Genomic DNA, 14,466 nt, shown 5'->3' with positions numbered 1-14,466 from the left:
TGTAAACCTAAATACTAAGAACCAACACATTGGATTGCAAATAGGTACTCCAGTTTATACTAGAAAACATTTTTGATTCCATATGCTTGCATTCAAAAATGTAAACAGATTCTTACAGAGACCAATCATAGCTACCAAACTCTGAAGCAGTCTTTTTCTCAATTCATTAATCACACAAAAATGTCATTTTACCATTTTACACATTCCTGAAAGGAATCTTAATTTCATTCCACACTTGGAAACCTTTTCGGTTTTGATCTGCCAATCTTGAAACACTTGTAAACAGAGCCAAAATATATAAGTTCACTAAGTTCTCATGCTCAGATATTTGATTTCTACTTGTAACCTCTGCAAGTGCTACTGAAGTCATATATTGAAACACAAAATGTGCTACTTTTTCTATTGGTTTGTTCTACTTCATTATCTCTTTCCAAAATATGGAGTTGTCAGTGAATTATTTTTAAGTCATTGTTTATTTTACTGGATCATTGATACTCAGGTTTTCTTGCTGTCCCTGCGCAAAGCGCTTGTGTTTGTGCTTTCTTTTACCTGGCTGAGGCCAAGGCAAACCAATGTACTCTCCTGCCTTATTTAGACACGCAAAGGTTTTTGTTTAGCCCATGATGGCCATCTATCTTGATGTTAAATGTTGAAAAAACTGTCCTTTTGCTTGTTTCGACTGATACGGATTTGGTTAATACTTTGTATTGTCGTACACTTCTGATTTGTTGTCATTCAAGGAATATTAACAGAATAGAAGAGAAATGTCATCGAGAATTAATACCCATGTTGTGTATTTTCACCTCGCAGTTCAAATCTAGTCAGTGTTACTGAGTTGAAAGTTTAATATCTATTTAAAATGGTGCTGAGTACTCTCAGCCTAATTCCTTATAAGTTAGAAATTATTAGACTGACTCAATGCTATTGACAATGACCATGTGTGTAAAATAATTACTGGACCAGTAAAGAGGGACAATGAAAAGACAAGTTATTGACAATCAAGAGAAATCTAATGGAATGTCTCTTGAGTAGTAGGAAAGGTGTAGGTGTAATTTGTTTCTGAGATGGAGATGAGGAAAATGCAAATGCAAATACACAAGCATTTCACACCTGAAAAGAAAATGGTGAGACGAGTTTACTATCATTAGTAAGCCGAGAAACAGATCTTTTGGTATGATGTTGGTTATGTTGTTAAAGGTGAATGTCGGGAAGAAATTGCAAAAAAGGGAATCAATACAAAAGTGAAAAATTTATGCGAAATATGTGTAAGCTATTTGCTAGGCCACTGTTGGTGTCTTGCATGCAAATATGGTTTCACGTGATTGGTAAGAAATTTGTGGTAAAGAAATACTACGATGAGACATCATGGCATTTTTAATCAGAATTTATTGATATGGAGAAAGGTTGCAAATATTTCTGTTTGCTACTCAAGTTGGAGGTATGTAGAATTTCAAGGCAAGAATTTTTTTGAGTTGATAAATATTGGAAAAATTTCATTCATCTGTTGACACACTTTTTTAAAAAAGAGGTTTAGATTTAGGATTTTGAGTAGGCTGGAGCTCTTTCTGTAGAATAGTGAAGATATTAGTCCTTCAATACTATGAAGTATCGATATGGTAGATTTAGAAAAATTGTTTCCTCTTGTGGTTCAATCCAAAGCAAGGGGCCACCATATCAAATAGCTACTAACCAATCAAATAAAATGTTTAGAACCAACTCCTTTCCACAGGTTGGTGAGATTATTCAACTCAGAGAATTGTGGTGTGTTTGTTGAAGTCGAGAGGAAAATACGCAGAGGAAGGAAGTTGAGATTTACCAGGCTAGGGTTGAAAGAGCTATAGTGTATGTGATTATTTGTGTTTATTTGGAATGTTGGCATCGCTGTCTAAGCTAGAATTTTGTTGCCTTTAATTGCCTAGCGGGTAATGAAGAATATTGTTGAGAGTCTGGAGCCACATACAGGCCAGGCAAAGTAAGATGGTAGATTGTCTTCCCTAAAAGTTAGATCAGTTTTTGCAAGAATCGACAGTGGTTGCACGGTCATCATTCGGCTATTCAATTCCAATTTCGATATCTTCCATGGTGGGATTCAAATTCATGTCTCCAAGAGATTGGGACAAAGAGAGCATGGATTCATTTGCACACACTGGTTAAAAGACAGTAAAAACACTGGTAAGCCAGGCAGCAAGTGTGAATCTGGTGACTTCCACATTTAACCTTGCACATTTCATGTACTGTTGGAAACCTATAGGGTTTGAAAAGATTTTAAATACTGAAACAAGAAAGCCGCTTCTTTGCCTTAGTGAGGGCTTTTACTCATGGGACTTAGTGTGACAATATGTCTTAATTGCTTTGGGGGTAATTTTAGTTTTGGCTTTCATTAACAGGGGGATTGAGTTTGAGTCGTGAGATCTTGTTGCAGCTCTATAAAACTTTGGTTAGACCGCACTTGGAATACTACGTCCAGTTCTGGTTGCCCTATTATAGGAAAGATGTGGATGCTTTGGAGAGGGTTCAGACGAGGTTTACCAGGATGCTGCCTGGACTGGAGGGCTTATCTTATGAAGAGAGGTTGACTGAGCTCGGACTTTTTTCATTGGAGAAAAGGAGGAGGAGAGGGGACCTAATTGAGGTATACAAGATAATGAGAGGCATAGATAGAGTTGATAGCAAGACACTATTTCCCAGGGCAGAAATGGCTAACACGTGGGGTCATAGTTTTAAGCTGGTTGGAGGAAAGTATAGAGGGGATGTCAGAGGCGGTTCTTTACACAGAGAGTTGTGAGAGCATGGAATGCGTTGCCAGCAGCAGTTGTGGAAGCAAGGTCATTGGGGTCGTTTAAGAGACTGCTGGACATGCATATGGTCACAGAAATTTGAGGGTGCATACATGAGGATCAATGGTCGGCACAACATCGTGGGCTGAAGGGCCTGTTCTGTGCTGTACTGTTCTATGTTCTATGTAGGAATTTTTTTTAGAAATGATAATACGTATTTCCAAACTGCCAGCCTTAACAGTAGCACAAGAGTCACTTGTGTCTCACTCAAGATCTTGGACCTCTGATGAGAAACATAAGCAGATGGGAGCAAGCTCACGAGAACGGGGGAGATGCGAGTAGTAACAGCAGCTCTCTTCTTGGCCAGTTGATTCTCTATAGGTCACAGTGAAACCACATTTGCATGCAAGATGAACATGCAAAGGTAAATATTCTCAGCAGAGGATATTCAGATTGAGGATAGTCTTTCTGGACATGGCTAAGCAACAGTCTGTCTGGAGCCTTAGGCCTTCTCAACACATCATTGCTGATATCTGTATTCATCCAGCGAACAGCTGTGTGTTTGACCAACCAGAGTTGTTTTGCCAATGGTTATCAAGGTCACCAGAACCTGAATTTCTTTGCTTGTAATTTCTTCCAGTGATGTGCTGGAGGCCAGTGTAAAGTTTAACAAAGTGCTGCAGACAAGTGTATCTCCCAATTGAGCAATGCCACCTTTATTACGTCCTCTTGGCAATTGCTAGGACTTGGCAGCAAAGAGCCTTGGATGGCAGAGGCTGAAATTTTGCAAGTTTAGGGAGTAATGTATCAATCGCTGTTCTCAGATCACCTAGGACTTGCAACCACTCCTTAAATGTTCCTCTTGTATGCATGGAAATTCCAGAAGATAATTATGCACATCTTTGCAAGCTATTTTGGAATCAGTTATGATGCCTTCATTCTGTGAAAATCAGTTCTTCCAAACTTCAAGGAAATTCTGCAGATGGTTCCAACCATTGATGCAGGGTCAAGGACTACTGAAGATGCAATTTTGGTTTTTGGATGAATTCTGAGACCCCTACAGGGAACACCACCAAGGATGTCCTCCCAAGTGGTAATGCTGTTCTGTGCTCTGCACAGCATGCCCAGCAGAAGGATCTGAAGGGGCAGGAAGAAGGTGATGCCCACTCTGCAGGAGGTGGAACCTGGTGTAACCACATTTGCCCAACGGTTCTACACCCTGCTATCAGAAATGTCTGGCATCTGGCCCAATTGAGACACTGTTCTGTTAGCCTGAGGCCAGCAGCCATTGTGCTTTCCAATGTCAAACCCACTTGGTCCAACACCCCACTGCAATGCTGCAATGCTTTTTCATGGTTAGTAATCCTTGCATTTCACTGATAGTCATGGCTGGTCTCCTTCATCTTTCTGGGCATGGCTATGCAATAGTCTTCCCGGAGTCTCAGACCTTCTCAACATACTATTTAGTTCATTGCTGGTATCTACATGTGGGCAATGGAAACGACTGACCGATGGAGACTTGAACTTAACCTAAAAATTCATAAACACTTAAAATAATGTTAACATTTTTGCAATCACTCATTTTCCTCATTGAAACTATAAAATTCTTTTCCTTTATATGCTTGGCCTTGTCATTTTAGCAGGACTACAGGCAAGCTGCTGGTTCCGTTACTGTTTTGCTGAGGTGCTACTGGCTGATGTCCACTGGATTTCAGAACCCGCAAGGGACTCAACCAAAGATTGTCCTATCGACCCCCAATGCAGGAGTAGAGTCGGTCATTGAATCAGGACTCGGCCTGTGGGTTCCATTGGAAGATATGGAAGCATCTTGAGGAGCGTCCTCAATTCCATGTTTCCTTTCTCCATCGTTCCACTTGTGGCCCAGCTGCACTTTTTGTCAACCAAAAGTGTGAAAAATCTTTTTTGAATTTCAATGAGATGTTGAACAGCCAAGGCAAGACTTTTCTCCTTCCTGTATAAGCTGACAAACTGACACTGATGCCCAACATATACTCAGTTGACTGATGTTCCATCTAGGTGACAACTCTTCTAGTGGAGGTGGGCACATCAATGCAAAGCCTAAAATATAATGACAATCATAGAGACAGAATCCTCCATTCCCCCTCTAGTAAATTAAAGCATGTTTAAATAATGCCTGAAGTGTGTCATTTCGGAATAATTCTTTTATCAGTGACCCCCTCTGGGAGGTAAAAGATGTGAATTAAAAACTGGTAAGGAGGGAAGGTTTAAAGTAGTCATTGTGCAGCTGATGATGTTTCAGTTACAGGTGACAAACCATAAAAATCAGTAATTGTTGTGGGCCACGTGTCTGTGGTGTCTGATTCTGTCACTGGGTATCTATCTCTACATTCCTAATGCATCTTCTGCAGCAAGCAGAGTGCTGTTACTGAAGGACCAGCTCTCCATTCTCTTCCTCTCCATAGAGCTCTTGGCTATTCTGTGCAACAACACATCTGCTCTCTGCTTTGTGATAAGTGGGTTGCAATTGAAAGGATTAAGGGACAGCATTTGTGGAAAATGAATGTGAAGATGGGTGTGGGATGGCAGCAGCATGAGCCTAATGCTATGACAGCTGTCCATGTGGAGATTTGCGAAGGTCGTTCATGAGAGAAATGGGTTGTACTGAGTATGAGAAAACTGGTCAAGTCAGAATAAGGGGATTGGCACTTTATATTCTCACTCATCTTTCATGCCTTCATAAGATTGTTGAATGTCACTCAGCACTATATCTGTGAGTGAAAGACCACACATTTGCAGCTGATCTCTTCAGCTGTTTGCAGCTTTGTGGTCATCTGAGATTTTACTCAAGCTTTGTAGTTTAGTATCAAGTCCCATAATTTTGACTCAGTGAGTATGTCATAATTACTATGTAGAAAGTAGATATATTTTATGGGAAAACATGTAACTATTTAATAGGAGCTTTCTGTGCCTGATTTTTTTTGTGTTGATTGAGCCCGGTGTAGTAAATAGTTGCAAAGGTGAGATGAGGTATTTCATCTGAGTTTGTTGTCTGTCTGAAGTTTAGCATAATTAACAAACCTTTCTTCTGTTACGCCAAACTAAAAAAGCATTTTCTTTTGGAAAGTTCATGCAGTTTTGTGATTGTAGCTATTCTTGTCTTTTAGTACTTTCCTACACCACCTACTCTTGCCCCGTTCTTTCTGTCCTCAGCCTAATAAATATCTGTTTTCATTTCCTGTCTGTATGCTTGCCGTTTTCCTCCAGGCTTGAGCTCTTTCTTTGATAAATATTTGCCTCTCAAATACTACTTTCCTAACTTGTGTTTCATTGTATTTTAGTTGTTTTTCATGGATAGAATTTGTGGAACATTGCATCAGAAAGTTAAGTTGTGTAGAGTTGATAAGAGCAAATTTGATTTGAGAAAGGAAAGCATTGAAATGCACCAGAATCCTTGCTGTAATTTGAAAGGGACATGATGACCAACTTTATGAAGTTGTGTTCTTGGTTGGTGATGAGTTTTTGAGATTTGGTTGCATTATTTCTATCAGTTGTCATTCACAGAAGGTGAGTATGAGTTCCTGAACTGCACTTGTGGCTAATGAAGCTGTTGATTGAGTGTTGGATTATGTAAAAATCAGTGTTTTCAGATGTGGTTTTGAGTAGTGGATCACTTCTCAACATTCCACAGTCAGTCGTCGTCTCGTAGAGTTGTGAGATTGCTGGAATTGTATTTCATTGACTTTTCTGCGAGATTTACAAATAGAAATCATGCTACCAAAATTTCTAATTGCATACGCAGATTAGCAGAGAAGTTTGATTTGGTCCATCGTTCATGAAAATTTGGATTTTGCACCGTTTCGGATTTGAATGACTTGAGTTAATTTGAAGACAGGATACGTGCAAAGAACAATTTGGGGAAATATATATAACAAATTCTCTTTTCCAGGGACCTTTGTCATAGGCTGGGCGAAATATTTCTGATGGATTGGCACAGGCAAGCAAAGTCTCCAACCCAGTGTTGTTCTAGGTTTTTTTTTCTTGAGTATTTTTAGGTTAAAATTGAATAAATCTGAAAACCCTGATTTAAATATTGTAACTTACTGAAATTTAACCTGCTGCGTGAAACTATGTACGCATTTAGATGTTCCCAGCAACTTTCTGCAGAAGACAAATTGTGTTAGTAGACTTGTGAACCTTCTGAATATTTTCACTTTTTCTTTGACCGTACACGTCAAGGTAATAATATTGAGAGTTTGAATCTTTGAAATGGTCAGCAACAGAGGTCACAGTAATGTTGTTACTGCTTTTCTAAAACTTTGAATTACGTTACTATTCAGAGTTGTGTTTTTGAATATGTTCTGTGTTTATCTGTATTGTTTCATAATCTCAAATATAATAAGTGGACCGAAGTTTTATAAGTTCTAGGGGAGCTCTGTATTTTGAGATTCAAAAGGACTTTCAGTGTTCAAAGGCTAAATGGGAGCATGCTCTAAAATAAATGCAGAGATCTATATATTTTGAAGAGCTATGTACCTGGAATTGAAATTAATACATTCATTAGCCAAATATACTTTGTCCAAAGGAGAATTCTTTTTGCTTTTCAGCTAAACTGACAGATAAGTCCACTTGGTCACCTGGACCCATTGCTCAAACTCAACCGTCACTATCACATGAATTATGGAAAGTGCCGCTAGGATCCAAAAACACTCGGCCACCACCAGGCCTGACAAACACCAAGCCATCGCCATCCTGGGGTGTCAGTTCACTTGGACTTGTCTCAAGCTGGCCAAGCTCTTATTCCTCCAGTAAGTTTTGAATTATTGCAATGCCTTGTGCTCTAAGGCATTTGAAATTTGCGCAGTGTCTGAATTTCCACATTTCTGCTGCTTTGTGATTTTTAAGTTACTGGATGTTACGATTTTTATAATAACAAATAGTGTTCAAGCTTCAGTTGACTTAATTATCTTGTGTAATTGTGTTACATTTTGAAACAGGTTGAGATCATGAAATATTAAAGTATTAGGTATTTTTCAAGAAGTGGCAATTCAGAACCAGAAAACTTTTCTATACTCTATTCCATGTCCAATATTTGATGGTTTGTAGAATCTCGTATATTAGTCTGTGATCATTTTTCTAGTACACATTTGGTAAATGAACCAGAAGACATGTGGAGTAAGGTGACACTTCACCTCAAAGTTAGGAATTCTTCTTTAAGGGGAACCAGGAAATGACTATATACTCAGGTAGTGCATTTCCTATCTTTAAAGCACTTCTTTATTCTCTCTGCTCTGTAGGTGTATAACTTGAGCTGTCTGATTTTTGCAAGTAAATTAAGTTTGCAGAAAGGAAGTTTTTTAAAATCCCCTTTAGCATGAGAATTTAGTTTTTAGTGCTGAATTTCCCAACTGGAACAAGGAGATTATTTTGGCATTTTGCCTTTCTTTGAAAATTAATTTAAACTTACCTGGTTTCCCTTGATCATGGCATAAAAAGTGTTGCATTACCATGAAATTAAATTGCTCCTTATCAGGACCCTTTACTAATTTATTATTCTGAAAATTAATAATCATCAAAAGCAGGGTGGTATTTCTTGAGTTCCATATTTGATGACCTTTGCTAACTTACTCAGAACAGAGAAAAGAATCGCATTCCTATTCTTAAGATGAAGTGCCACTTTGCTCCATGAATCCATTAGATTTCCTCTGAGTGCCATTTAGACACCGTCTTCACGAAAGAAGGGTTATCGTTTTTTTTTCCATTCTGATGCATAGAAGATAGTCTCAGAATTAAAGTCAATAGTATGTAATGTGCCCTTTGCCTTTTTAGATTCTGCTTGGAGTACTGACAGCTCTGGAAGAAACAATAGCTGGCTGGTTCTCCGAAACCTCACACCCCAGGTAACAATTCAATAGTGTAATGTGAAAATAACTTCATTGTTGTAAATGTCATTAGTTACAATTGAGCTCAAAAATCAGTACGTCCAAAATTTTCAAATTCAGTGTAGCTGAACAGAAAATGTACATATTTACGTTTATAGAATTTAATTATCATCCAATGAACTGCCAAACTATTCCTGCAGTGTGTGCCCCATAACAGATTTATAATCCTATTATAATCTCATCTGATTTCCAAGTTTATTACAAAGCCTATTTTAAATGGTATTTATAAAGTTTAGGCTGAGATGCCAATTATGTCTGATAGCTTTCGCAGCTAGAAATTTTGCAGAATTAGTACGCAATAAATAGATTTTATTGGGTAACATGTATTAGACGATATTGAACAATCAAAATGCTACATGAACAACAATAGAAAAAAAGTCCAATGATACAGTTATTTTAAAAATTCATCACTACTTACAGCAATAATTTTTGAGTCAGATGGTTATGGGTTCAAGCCCCAGTGCAGAACCTTGAGGAGAATCTCAAAAATCTCCTTTGTGAGTGACTGTCTGAAAAGATGTTGGAGTTTAGACTTGCACAGTTTGTTCTGAGAAAATTATATACTAGGAAATTTAGAAATGTAGTAGCATTGTTTCACGTGATATCCTTAGCTTCTGTAAAACCCCAGAATGTAACTATTGAGCCAGCTGTTTTTTTTCCCTCTCCATTCTGCTCTCCTTTCCACAGCTAAAAGTTTTCCTCTTTCATAGACTGCTAGAGCTTTGGGACAATTTACCTAGTGGAACAACTGAAGACAGTTGCATTACATGGTTTATTTTCCTTTTCCAGGGGTGTTTTGTTTTTTTTGAGCTGGATTTACAGATTTGTTAGTTTATAGTCATCTTAATTCACTTGATTAATCTCCATAATGTTACTCAACCAACTACTCAGATTCTGGAGGGTATAGGATTTGGTAATTTAGTAATTTTAGTTAGCTACTTTCCATTTAGTTAAATATTGAAATGTCTTTGTTTGTCAAGTGATGACTGCTATTTAAGTAAGTTAACAAAAGCGGAAATTGCCGGAGAAACTCAGAGGGACCTGAAACTCGACCCTGAAACATTAACTCCCCTTCCTCTCTACAGAAGCTGTCAGACCTGTTGAGTTTCTTCAGCAATTTCTGTTTTTGCTCTGGATTACCAGCATCCATAATTTTTCCAACTAAATTTAAGTGAGTAATTAGTTTTAAAGTCATGGAGTCTGCAACACAGCAAAAAGGCTCTTCAGCTCATCAAATCTATATTGCTCAAGAACACTATTTTAATCTGATTTGCAAGTAGTTGGCCTGTAGCCTTGTATGACTTGGAATTCCAAGACTGTATCTAAATATTACTTGAATGTTGTGAGGTTTCCTGCTTCTGCAGTAACGTGCCAAGCAAACTTATTAAGTTGTGGATGTTACTGCGCGTGTGAATGTTTCAAACTGATGCAAGTGATGATGGCTCACTTATTTGCTACAGATCGATGGATCGACCTTGCGGACTTTATGCATGCAGCATGGTCCATTGATAACATTCCATCTGAACCTGACCCAAGGAAATGCTGTGGTTCGCTACAGTTCCAAGGAAGAAGCAGCTAAGGCCCAGAAGTCTCTGCACATGCAAGTTTTTTTGATTACTTTAGTGTTCGATTTTACCATAATTTAATGTTCCTTGGGTTTAAATTAGAAACAAGCCCCTTTTGAAGTTTAGGAAAAGACAGGTAAAAGTAAAAAGAAACCTTTCACACTATTCCTTCAGCCTATCATTAGCCCTGATTTAATGTATTTACTTTTGACTCTCCCCACCCCTTTTTTTTGCAAATCCTTTGCTTGCCATCTACCTGTTGGTGGCCATCCCACAGCTCAGTGCAAATGGGCCAACCTTTTATGGTTTGTGATCAGGTCTCCATTTCCTGTCCTTCCCCTTAGTTGTTTCTTTTCATTTAACTTCCTACATCAATCTATCCACTCATTTACTAAATTTGTCTGTGCAACTATCTCTGAACCTTGGATGTTAGTTTATTGATTTTTTGCAGGCTTATTCTACCCACTCTAGGGAAGCAATGTGTGTAGAACAGTGCCTGATCTTATACTTAAAATAAAAACCTCCAAACTAAACAGTTGAGAAGTCAACATCTAAAAATTCCACCACCAACATTTGTTGATTCCTATGCAGCCGCCAGAAAAGTAACTGACTGAAAAAATTTCAATTATGAATTTTTCTTCAAATTAATGACCAGTGTTGAATGAAAGTTTATTCCAGCTTATGAAAGCCTATACATGCAGCCTGGAAAAACTTGCAAAATGTTCCTAAGGTACTCTCCAAATAAGTAATTCACTTCGTGCCGTTCTCCAGCCATGTCCCTATAATTCTGCACATTGTTCCTTTTCAAAGAACCATCTTAATTCCCTTTTGAATGCCTTGATTGAACTTGCCTCTGTCACTGTCAGATAGTCCATCCCAAATCCTTGCAATTTGCTACAGAACATGTTTTTCCTCGCACCACTTGCCTTTTCTTTTACTCGTTTGTTTACATCTGTGCTCTCTTGCTCTTGATCCTTTCATGAGGAGGAAGATTTTGTCCTGTTTCTTCTGTCCAGAGCCTTAATGATTGTACATACTTCACACAAATCTCCAGTTAGCTTCTCTACAAGCAAAGAAGTCTGAGGTGTCTGCAGTCTATCTTTGTAATTCTATAATTATTTATATCTGTAACCATTTTCATCAACCTGTTCTGTACCCCTTTCAACTCATTCCTTCACATCCATCCAAAGGCTCAACCTGTGCCTATCAAGTTCAAATTAGCCTCCTTGGTCAGTACTCTCCGCCACTGTCAGTGAAGTGTGAGATACTGTATTAAATTTTGTTTACAGTTTCTCAGCCTATCTTGCTACCTTTTAATGATTTAAGCATCTGTACATTCAGGTCCCTCTACTCGTGCATCCAATCTAGAGTTATACTTCTTTTTAATTTAAATTGCCTCAATCAAACTTGCTTCCACCACTCAGATTGTGCATCCCATATCCAAGCCACATGTTGCAAAGGAAATGATTTTCATCATACCACCTGCATTTCTTCCTACCAAAATATGCCACGTTGAACTTCATCTGCCAGCCGTTCCCCCCACTCCACCAACTTCTTATTATTGTTGTTTTGAAGTTCTGCATTAGTTGCCGGTCTCTCTCTCTACTTGATCTTTGCTATTTTTAAAATTGCTTCTGTTCTCTTCCCCCCCCCCACCAACCCTTTTATATTCACTCTGGTCTTCAGTTGTATTTTCAAACTGATCATGTCATGAGTTCATGGCAAGAACTTTTCCTCCTCCTTCCTGTTAAACTACTGCTACCCCAGTCTATATTCAGGCAATTTGAAGTCCCTATTGTAACTACTTGACAGTTTTCACTCCTCTTTGTTATATCTTTGCAAATTTATTCCTCTATGCTAAGCAAAATTATGTACTAAGTAATATAATCACACTTCTTAAAATTCCTCAGCTCTTGCTAAGTTGATACTATCCTGGCCCTACTGGAACATCTTTCTCCAGTGCTGTAATGCTAACTTCTAGTCCTCCTCTATAATTCTGCACATTGTTTCTTTTCAAATAATCATCTAATTCTTTCAATGCTTGATTGGACTTTCCTCTACCACTCTCAGACAGCACGTCCCAGTTCCTAGCCTTAGAGGCCATTCAGTGCCTCTCTTCCTATATACTGTTAAGCTGCAGAATGATCATATCCAAAAACTTCCAGTCGCATCACTCTCTCTCTCACATATGCACTGTAGTGGTACCAGCTGCTGCTTAAGTTCTTAAACCCAGTGGTCAAGCTGCTGCAACTGATGACATTTCCTGCACAAATGGTAATCCAGGATATTGGAAACATCCTGGAGTTTTCACATAGCACAGGAGATATGCACTCTTGAGATTAAAGCAGCCTGCCGTTCCTATATTTATAAGCCGCAACAAGGTTAACTCATTTAAAAAAAACTTTATCCATCTGAATAAAGCCTTCCTAGTACTGAAAAATTCAATTAATGCCTAATACACTTCTTAAAAATAGGATAAACCTTTCTTAGGTACTTCTTTTCCATCTACCCCAAGTTCACTCCTGCACTCAATCTGCTTCTCGTTCAGGTATGACCTGCTGGCTCTGTGCCCCCTGCATACCAGTAGTTTGAAAGCCCAAGGAAACAGAATTAGAATGATTTAACTTTCTCTGCCATTTTCTTAAAGGTCACAATGCTAAAAAAAACCTCAATTTCCTTAATGTGTGAGTATTTAAATTGTCACGGAAAAACAAGTTGCTAATTAGCTATGAAGTATTGAAGAAACTGAAATACATACGTTTGGTACACACAGTTTAAAAATTGAAGCTCAAATTTTGCAATAGATGTAACAATTCCTGGTAAATTCTACACTTTAAAGGTTATTTTTAATACCAGTTATCATTTAAAGTGTTTGAGTTAATGTCTTAGTCTGTAATGTTCAACCCTCCTTTCTTTCCAGGTGCGTTCTGGGAAACACTACCATCCTCGCTGAATTTGCTAGTGATGAGGAAGTTAACCGTTTCTTTGCACAAGGTCAAACACTGACACAGACCTCTAGCTGGCAGTCTAACACAGGAACCAATCAGAGCCGACTTGGGTCAAGCACCAACTCTCACGGATTGGTCCGCAATGATCTGGGTCACTGGAATACTACAAGCCTGAGTGGGAAAGGAGCAAATGACCTCCTATGGAGTGGTGTCCCCCAATACTCCAGCAGCCTATGGGGGCCCCCAAACAGTGATGATACCAGAGTAATTGGCAGCCCTACGCCTATAAACACCTTGCTACCTGGTGATCTTCTCAGTGGAGAATCCATGTAGGGAAAACCGACGATCTTGTGGAGCTAACAATCAGCACTAAACAACCCGATTTTGGGCATCATATTGACCCTTGATCCACAACCTTTTTTTGGTTGGGTGTGGAGGGTGGGCAGGGAAATGGGAGGGAGGGGAAGGGGCATGGAAAGTCTACTTTTGTGAGCCTGGGTTTAGTATGCACATTACCCTTGCTTTCATTATTTCGTTGATCCCAAAAACATATCAACACAAATACTTGAATCAAGCAGGCCAATAATGAAATGTGAAAACCGTCTAATTTACACTTCCAAGATGTTGTCATCACAAATAGGCTCAAACAAAAAAAGGTTTGTTTGTCTGTCTGTGTGTATGTGTGCGTGTGTGTGTGTGTGTTAGAGAGAGAGAGAGAGAGAGAGATAGAACAATGGTTCAGATGTGTGAGTGCATATGAAATCAGTGTGTTTTTGTTTCTTTATACAGTATATGCTTTTATTTGCTTGTCGGTCAAATTATTAGCTTCTAACTTTGCACTGAGTGTATGCAGCCCCTCCAGCTAATCTTACAAAGGGGGCCAGCAGCAATTCATGTGTAAATGTTTACTCAAGGACGCTCTTAAACAGTGTGTGCTCTGGAGATGATGTGTATACCTACCTTTAGTGGCTTTTTTTGTGGACTAATGCAAGAGAATTATTACAGGAGTATTGCACCAGTTTTCTTTCAGAGTATAAAACTTAAAAAAAAATAAAAATGCTCTAGTTGAACTGTGGCCATAGCTACACGATAGAGTGGACCCAGCCTGCAAGCAGGCAATGGGAAGCACTTGGACTGCATATTTTTGTGACTGATTTGGAGGTGCCTATGTCTGGTATCCTCCTGTTTACAAACTTTTTGGAACCTTAGAGAAAGGAAAAATAAAATGAAAAAAGGACAATTACTCTTCCATCAA

General features: G+C 38.6%; 1 protein-coding gene across 15 annotated transcripts in view; it reads left to right on the top strand.

Moving 5' to 3' along the window:
• The window catches only part of tnrc6c1 (trinucleotide repeat containing adaptor 6C1), a 637,257-nt gene extending 623,612 nt beyond the window's left edge, over positions 1-13,645 (top strand). For all 15 annotated transcript variants that reach the window (XM_059653753.1, XM_048554723.2, XM_048554726.2 and 12 more), the window contains 4 exons: positions 7,364-7,564; positions 8,586-8,656; positions 10,159-10,298; positions 13,184-13,645. In XM_059653753.1, coding sequence (XP_059509736.1) covers positions 7,364-7,564; positions 8,586-8,656; positions 10,159-10,298; positions 13,184-13,544 — 773 coding nt within the window. In that variant the 3' untranslated portion in view covers positions 13,545-13,645. The remainder of the gene's footprint in view (positions 1-7,363; positions 7,565-8,585; positions 8,657-10,158; positions 10,299-13,183) is intronic.
• The last annotated feature ends 821 nt before the right edge of the window (positions 13,646-14,466 follow it).

Source organism: Stegostoma tigrinum, chromosome 22 (assembly GCF_030684315.1).
Source record: "Stegostoma tigrinum isolate sSteTig4 chromosome 22, sSteTig4.hap1, whole genome shotgun sequence".
Taxonomy (NCBI): Eukaryota; Metazoa; Chordata; class Chondrichthyes; order Orectolobiformes; family Stegostomatidae; genus Stegostoma; species Stegostoma tigrinum.
The sequence above is the reverse complement of the archived record's forward strand: the minus strand, read 5'-3'. Positions and strand labels throughout refer to the sequence as shown.